The 8264-nt window shown below is 32.6% G+C and overlaps 1 protein-coding gene across 1 annotated transcript; it reads left to right on the forward strand.

The window, feature by feature from the left end:
* The first annotated feature begins 207 nt into the window (after positions 1-207).
* Positions 208-4007, forward strand: LOC108915549 (probable serine hydrolase). The gene is made up of 2 exons (XM_018721609.2): positions 208-644; positions 906-4007. Exons 1-2 carry the CDS (start codon positions 465-467, stop codon positions 1761-1763), a joined length of 1038 nt encoding a protein of 345 aa, XP_018577125.1. The 5' UTR covers positions 208-464; the 3' UTR covers positions 1764-4007.
* Positions 4008-8264: the final 4257 nt, after the last annotated feature.

Raw genomic sequence — 8264 nt, forward strand, 5'->3', positions numbered from 1 at the left:
AGCCGGCGGGGCCCAGCCAGGACAAAAGGAGGTCCCACAAAGCGCCTACACCGGCCGCATTTGCGGTCGGGGTAGACGACGGATGGGGCCCACCTACGAAGGCTGTCCAGGCCTACACGAGATGAGGCAGGATAAAGAGGGATAATCTCCCTCGATCCCAAATCATTGAGGCCAATTTCTAGCCATGGAATAATGGCGCCGCGACCTTGTGCGTACAGGGAGTCTTAAAGCAAAATGAATTGGCTATCCTTAGTGTCTATTTAATTTTAATTAGTTTCATATTTGGGGTTAATTTAGGAGTTAATTTTGTAATCATACTTCTGACAAAGATATATTATCATTAATGTATACACTCAGAACTCAGATATGTTTCATAGTGAAATTAGTGCAGGTACAAAGTACACCACAAGAATGCAGCATTGAAATAACTACCAAACAATTCGTCGCATTATACAAGATAAAAAATGTTGCATATTATTAAGTCGTCTAAAATTATTTCTAAAATTAATGTATGTAATGTAAGACACATTACAACTCAAGTGGAATTTAAAGAAGTGGCAATAAAAGTTCCATGGGGTCATATATCTGGAAAATGGTGGGGCCCTACTGACGTGCGGCCGGTGTTGACTATACATGGATGGCAGGTATGAAAAATAAAAATGTTTTTATTAGAATGAGTTTTATGAACGTTACAAAAATGATGAGAATGTGAGCTTAAGATTTCTGCTCTCAACAATTAATTGGTTTTTGTTGATTAAAAAGGTCTGTTATTACTTTTTGTGGCGGTGCATTTTCCTGTTTCTTGTAATAATGCATCAGATATTTACGTGTTTTAAGATAATTATATTACTATATTGAAGCAGGCACATTTATATTTAGTTGCTTCTTATCCACTTTTTTTTTAGGATAACTGTGGAACTTTTGATAGGCTAATACCTCATCTTAATAAGAACATAGGATATTTATGCATTGATCTTCCTGGTCATGGATATTCTTCACATATACCACCTGGCATGTTTTATCATGTAACAAATTATTTGATTTTAGTCCATTATTTGGTCAAATATTTTCAGTGGCCTAAAGTTTCCTTAATGGGGCATTCTTTAGGAGGTATTACATCATATTTATATAGCATGGTATATCCCCAAAATGTAGATTTCGTAATTTGTATTGATGCAGCAAAACCAATGATTAGAAAAAATCAAAATGTTCATATGGCAAATACTATTGAGAAATTCTTAATTTATGAAAAGTTTACAGATAGTGATATGGAGCCACCTAGTTATACTATAGAAGAAATTAAAAAAAAAATTAGCACACCAAATAACGATTCTGTGATGTTGGAATATGCTCATCACTTGATAGAACGAAATGTTGCTCCTTCAAAACATCACCCAGGAAAATATTATTTCACTAGAGATCCTAGATTAAAAACTGGCGGACTTTTAAATTTTTCGCAAGATGAATTGACTGAATATGCACAATATATGGTGAGTCCAATATTTATTGCAAAAGCAAAGGGAGGCTCATACTATGAAGCTAAAGAAAACTTTTATGAAGTTTTAGATGTGCTTAAAAGAAGTAGTGTTGATTGTGATTTCCATTATGTTGAAGGATCTCATCATGTTCACCTAAACAATCCAGAAGTAGTAGGTCCTTTAATTAAACAATTTATACAAAGACACAATATAGAAGATCGTAGTATAGGTGGTATCAAAGATGAAATTGTTAACAATATTAAGACGTCTAATATGAAGTTGTAGTGTCAGTAATTCTAGATATTAATAACAATGACAAGTTATTGTTATTTATTGATCACATTTCGGTAACCATTTTTGACGAGTTTTTCCAAATGCGCATTTATCTCACTTCTATTATTTGTTGATATTTACTGATATTTATATTTTCTATAGATCTTTTATATTTAAACTTAAATATTTTGTAATTCAACTTTACCCCAGTGGGAAGAAAAACATAACAGTTGATGTTATGTTAACTCTAGTTTTATAATTCAGTCCAAGTAATGCAAGTAGTAACGCTTACTAAGCAAATATATAAAACGGTGAAAAAAATAGCATAATGCGTTGCTAGGGGTGGAGGGCATGGCCCCCCTAGAGGGCTCGGGCCCTCCCCAGAAAAAAGACAATACAATAATATATTTTTGGTAGGATTAGCAAGCTGACCAGCTAGCCCCTCAAAGCCCACCCCATGATTACATTTTACACATTGTTATTTCCAAGTATGTTCAGCAGACAATTGCTCATCGACGTGATTTCTGAATACCAATGCTAATGTAAAACTTACTTTCGTTTGGAATATACATTATAAACAATAAACAATCATGAGCAGCATTAACCCGGAATTGATAAATTTAAAATTTTCAAATATCTTTTAAATCTAAAAAGACATATAAAAGGGACACCATATAAAGAAATGTTTTAAGTATTTTGCAACATTGCAGAAAACAGAAATGCCTCAAATAATTTTTGGCAGTAGGTATAATAAATATTTCACTGGGACATTGTAGCAAATAAAAAAATGTTATGCAATATTTTCAATTCAACAAGTTATGGGGAACACTTGAAAGAACTAGTTTTTATTGTCTTTGTTTAATTTTAAGTACAAGAAACAAAGAACAATAAAAAATTTGTTAGTATAATGTGTACTATAAGCATCATTAGATACATTATTTATTTGCGCTTCAATTTATTATGTCATATGCAAAATGAGTACATATCACAAAAAAAGCAAAAAGACAAGGAATATCGAAATTTGTAAAAGTGAGCTAAATTTATTTTTTTAGTTATTATTTGAAGTTATTGACGGATGTAAAGACATTCAAACATGAGTGAAAGGTGTTTCTATGAATTATTGTGATTAATTAATCAGTCCTTAACCCTCAACCAAAAAGAAGTGAAATTTTACCTTATTATTAGTTAACTTCTAAAAAATAGTCAGAATGTGTAGTTTTACATTGTAAATATTAGCAGAAGAATCATTATTTTAATTAAAATTAGGGCTTATTTGATAAATAAATAAAAATTGAAAATATTAATCAAATTAAATAGATATATCTATTAAAGTAGTAGGTATTTAACTACTTTATGAAAATTACCCTTATTCAAAGATAAGCCCATTTGTGAAACAAGGTAGTGAGTATTTATTAATTTATAAACAGCTTCACTAGGGGCTGCCTAGCTGGGTGTCTTGGCCGGTGGATTTCGATCTGCCGAGTTAAGCATCACGGACGCAGGCTAGAACTTGAATGGCCTGGGTTGTTCAACACCTTCCACGTGCGTGTGGTCCCCGATAAAAATGGTAATGAGAATAGAGCAATAAATCTCTGTAACTTAAGACCATGCTATCATACATTAAAAACTGTACGAGACTTTGCCACCAAGCCACCCTTGTAGTAATAGGATGGTTTGATAAAAATACTCTAGTAAGGAAGGAGGTTGTACAAGGGGCCTAATGAGGCCTAAATGCCACGGTGGAAAAGCAATTCCACCACCCTCCGACATACAGACAGGATAGGACAGGACAGCTTCATTACCATATCACATCATAAATAAGAACTTTTTTCTATAAACACGAGCACACAACTATAATCACTACATGCAAAAACTAAAATCGTTTAAAATTGCTAAACTGACCATCTTGTACTACTTTCACAATTAGCAACAGAAATTGGCCGTCTTGTACTTCTTCCACTATCCACTACAAGATAGTATAATTTTTGTAATTTGATTTATTGTTGTTTGTTCCATTAAATAAAAGAAATCATACTTGCAATGTATAAATTTAATTGATTGCAAATTAGATGCCTGTTATTGTTATATTTGGCAGTGATAATGCCTTTGATCTAAAAAATTACCCATACAAAAACTTATACTTATATACATACTTATATAGAGAATATTATTGATATTATAAATGAATTGCTTATTACTTATTTTGTTTATTTAAAATATATGCCAATAAAAATTTATTAAAAGCTCTTGTTTCAATTTTTGTTTCATTTAATTAAGAATCATATAAACACATTCATCTGCAATGAAATAAGAAAAAAGACAAAGTTCATATAAATATAAGTTTTCAACTGCTTCTTTTTTATATACAGGGTGATAAAAATGTTTTTTTATTTCATTTTTATTTTACATCTAGTCTTATTCATAAGACAAACAGTTAGGTCAACTAAGTTTTTTTTTTACTTAAAACTAACCCAGAAACCATACAAAATGTGACCATGTTTTAAGTTGAGGTCTATACTATTTAAATTACACTAAGTAAAAAAGAATACAAACAGGAATTGTGTGGGGGTACTAGAGAGGTCATTATGCAAAAACAGTTAATGGTAATAGAGGTTGTTACTTGAAGGGTGACCATCCGGGGAAGGCTCTGTATGTTGGTGTATTCACAGAAGCTATACAAATTTAGGCAAGGTTTGTATACGAAGACATACCATCCCTCTGAAAGGATGTAAAACCGTTGGTCCCTTGTCTCAGCAATGTTAGGTAAGTAAAAGATCCCCCACGACAAAGTGGGGAGTTCGGCAAAATTTCCAAGTTGGGTGTTGTGCGTCTTATGGCGTCGGTGTTTAATAAAAATACTAAGGTAAGTTAATTTTTGATCAGATATTCTTGTTGGCGAAATCTCTATATCTTAAAAAAAAATTTTAGTATACATCTCGTTAGCTTTCGTAGAAAAAATGTATATACAGGGTGATGGAAGAGGAATTTCCAATAGTCGGAGGTGTTCTGGGAGCAAAAGGAACAAATAGAATAATAAACATTATCAAATATCAAGAGTTCTGAGAGGGTCAATGAAAATATTTCTCCCCATTTTAATAATTGTAATGTGTCAAAGGAGAAAAAAGCTTATAACTGTATGTATTATAAATTATAACGGTGATGGCTGGTGAAAATTAAAGTGGTTATGTTTTGATAGTAAAGAATCGTTTTTTAGGGGATGAATTCTAGACCCACATAGAGAACTTTCATGACAAAAAAATGTCACAAAAAATTACAAAATAAAAATTACAATAGTGGTGGCCAACTTTGACATCTCAAAACAGGTTACACATATTTACAAAATATTTTTCTTTCACGATCAACAGATATACCGGCTGTCTCAGAATATGTGAGTAATCTCTCGGATTTATACGGGGTATGTTAAAATATCATTAACAAGTTCCTATAAAAATTTTTCCTAGAGGCCCCCATACGGAGATACAGGCCCCTAAATATTGATTTTTTTTTAAATAACTTTTCAAATACTTTGTGTATTGACCCATGAAAACAATTTGGCTTATTTAGTTTGCAAGGGATGGACTAGCTGTAGCACAATAATGTCAATTTCCTTTACACCCTTTACGATAAATGCACAAAAAAATTTAGATAGCTACCTTGAATTAAAAAAAGGCACTCTTGGTTGATATCGATAAAATGCTTTTGAGAAAAAACTATTTTTGTGCAATTTATTTATTTATTTGATACACCATTCAACAGAATATATCCAATTACTCAATAGGTGGAAACACAATATGTAATATAAAAAAGAAAAATAACAGTAACAATTGGTAAAAGAATTCGAAGAAAAAGAAACTATAAATAAATTCAAAACTAATAAAACTTAGTAAAGTATTTTACATTAACTAAAATAACAGTAGTGTAAAACAGTTGACTGTTTAAAACAGTCATATGCTTTAGTAAAATAGAATAAAATACGATAAACATTATACATACAGGCTGTTACAAATTTGCTTCTCACTACAGGGATCTCGAAAACGGTAAGAGATACAAACTAGCTTAAATGGGGGCAAAGTTGCGTAATCAGGGGACCAATATTAGCCTCTAAGAAATCAAGGTTAAAATGATTAGTTTTCGGAATATTTGAAAAAAAAAAACAAAATTTTGGAAATCCGTTTTTGTTTCATTTCAACCTTGTTTGAGGTGACATTGAAAAAAGAACACTTTCTCATGACCACTTTTTGCCCTCTATCGAATGGCATAATCAATTTTTATATGTAACGTTTCGTCTCTCCAGGACCATCAACAACTTCATTTTTTTAAATAGGCCCTAGAAATTTTATTACATTTTTTGCAAACCTTCATGAACCCCAATACTGTACTGTCTCAGCCCTAAGCAGATTCAGACATTTTATCTTGAAAAATTCATCTTCAGTATAGTTTTTTGGATAACTCGTCAATATGTTGCTTCCAAGACATTTGGCGATCAATGTTCACTCCGAGAAATTTCACTTGAGATGCACAATTGGTGAACTCATCATGCACATAACGCAAAGTAAACAAAATAGATTGAGTTTTGTTTTGATTGAGATACATTTTATTTGCCAAAAACCACTGCTTAACGTTATTCTGTGTTGTTTGAACATTATTACGAAGGACACTGGCCTGACCTGCACTATTTAGGATCGTAGTATCATCCGCAAAGAGGATAAACTTGGAAATGCTATCACTATTTGGTAGATCGTTTATATAAATGAGAAACAGTACAGGCCCAAGGACAGATCCTTGTGGGACTCCGTGATTCATAATAATAATATCTCTACTCCTCATTCTAACTACGAGAATTAGCCCAGAAGTCGGAGACTTGTGCGGGAGAGGAGGCGGCATATTATTATTAAGCAGGCCGCATTTGCACACAGGAACGACTTATGTTGGTAGGCCCTAACCACCATTAAGTGCAGGAATGAGGGAAACCTGGAAAACCTCATTAATTAGGGGGGTGGTCAAATGCCAACCGGTGTCAATCTCTCACATCGACTCAAGCCAACATTCTTCCACCCTACCCTATACCTGCACAGAGGGTGCCAATCCTCCATACAAGCATAGCTAATCTACGGTCTACTGGCCGCGGGATTCGAAAACCGGGCAGATAGCACACATCGATTCAAGTACCGACGCCTTAAACCGTGCGGCTATCGACCTATTATGGTTAAGCATGAAGATTTACTTCCATTAAAAGAGACAAATTGAGATATATCACTCAGGTATGACTTAACTAAGGGAGATACTATTTGGATCAAAGTTATAGCGCGAAAGTTTTTGAATTAAAATGTTGTGGCTCACATAATCAAAAGCCTTAGTAAGGTCATATAAAGTACCATTATAGTCCAGTCGGCAGAGCCCGAAAAGTGACATTTCCTTGATAACTCGGAAATAACTACACAAGAATACTTTAAATGATGAGTACAATAAAGGCTAATTTGCTGACAAAGTATTTTATCAGGAAAAAAAATGATTAACAATTTAATCGTGAAAAAAAATTTTTTTAGTAGTTTTCTTTAAATAACTCAGCGGGATGACTTTGTACGAAAAAATGCTTAGGACATGATTGTGTTAGTAATAAAAATAGCTACAAAATGGCGGTGGTCCCATTACGAAATTTGCAATAACAAAGCCGTGAGATTGACAAACGGTATAAAACGTCATTTTCTTAAAGTTGCTGTAAAAATGTCAATTATAAACAAAAAGTGATAAAACTTTCGAAAACTATAGTTCAATATATATACAATAATGACGCTAAAACCGAAAATCAGGAGAGCAAAACTTTCTGTTCTATAAGGTTTTATACATCTATCGGCATCTGAAACTCGAAACTTTGCCAAATTTGTTCGAAGTTTTGCTGACACTTAAAATTTGGTACACACATAGTGTAAATATGCAGAAACCAAATGCAATTTGCAAAATTCAATTATCTTCATTTTTGCAGCTTTGGTAAAGTTTTATACGTTCTTTTTTTTAATTTTTGGAAATATATATAAGTATATAAAATATTCCATCACGATAGATTAACCAGCATAATTACCTACAATTAAAAAAAAATTAATTTTCATCGTAGATCCTAAACTACTTAACATTTTCCGCCTGTTAGCCGTAGTCGTACATTATTCAACATATCAACAAAAACAAAATCGTACGTGTGGGGTAAACCTTTAACTTTTCATTTTCGAGCGCGAGCTCCCCTCTTCGGCGCTTGTATACTATTAGAAACCTGCAACAGTAAATTTAAACAATTGTTTATTTAAAGTTAAAGGTTTACCCCACACGTACGTTTTTGTTTTATGTTGATATGTTGATTAATGTACAAGTAGGACTAACAGGCGCAAAATGTTAAGTAGCTTAGGATCTAAACGATGAAAATATATATTTTTTTAAATTGTAGGTAATTGTGCTGGCTAATCTACCGTAATGGAATATTTTATAAATATACATAAATATACGTCCAAAAATTAAAAAAAA

Source organism: Anoplophora glabripennis, unplaced genomic scaffold, assembly GCF_000390285.2.
Source record: "Anoplophora glabripennis isolate ALB-LARVAE unplaced genomic scaffold, Agla_2.0 scaffold1601, whole genome shotgun sequence".
In the NCBI taxonomy this organism is placed as follows: Eukaryota; Metazoa; Arthropoda; class Insecta; order Coleoptera; family Cerambycidae; genus Anoplophora; species Anoplophora glabripennis.

Coding starts and splice junctions, on each gene's coding strand:
- LOC108915549 (XM_018721609.2), top strand. CDS start 465: ATGTTGCATATTATTAAGTCGTCTAAAATTATTTCTAAAATTAATGTA. Junction 645..905: donor TGACTATACATGGATGGCAG/GTATGAAAAATA, acceptor CTTTTTTTTTAG/GATAACTGTGGAACTTTTGA.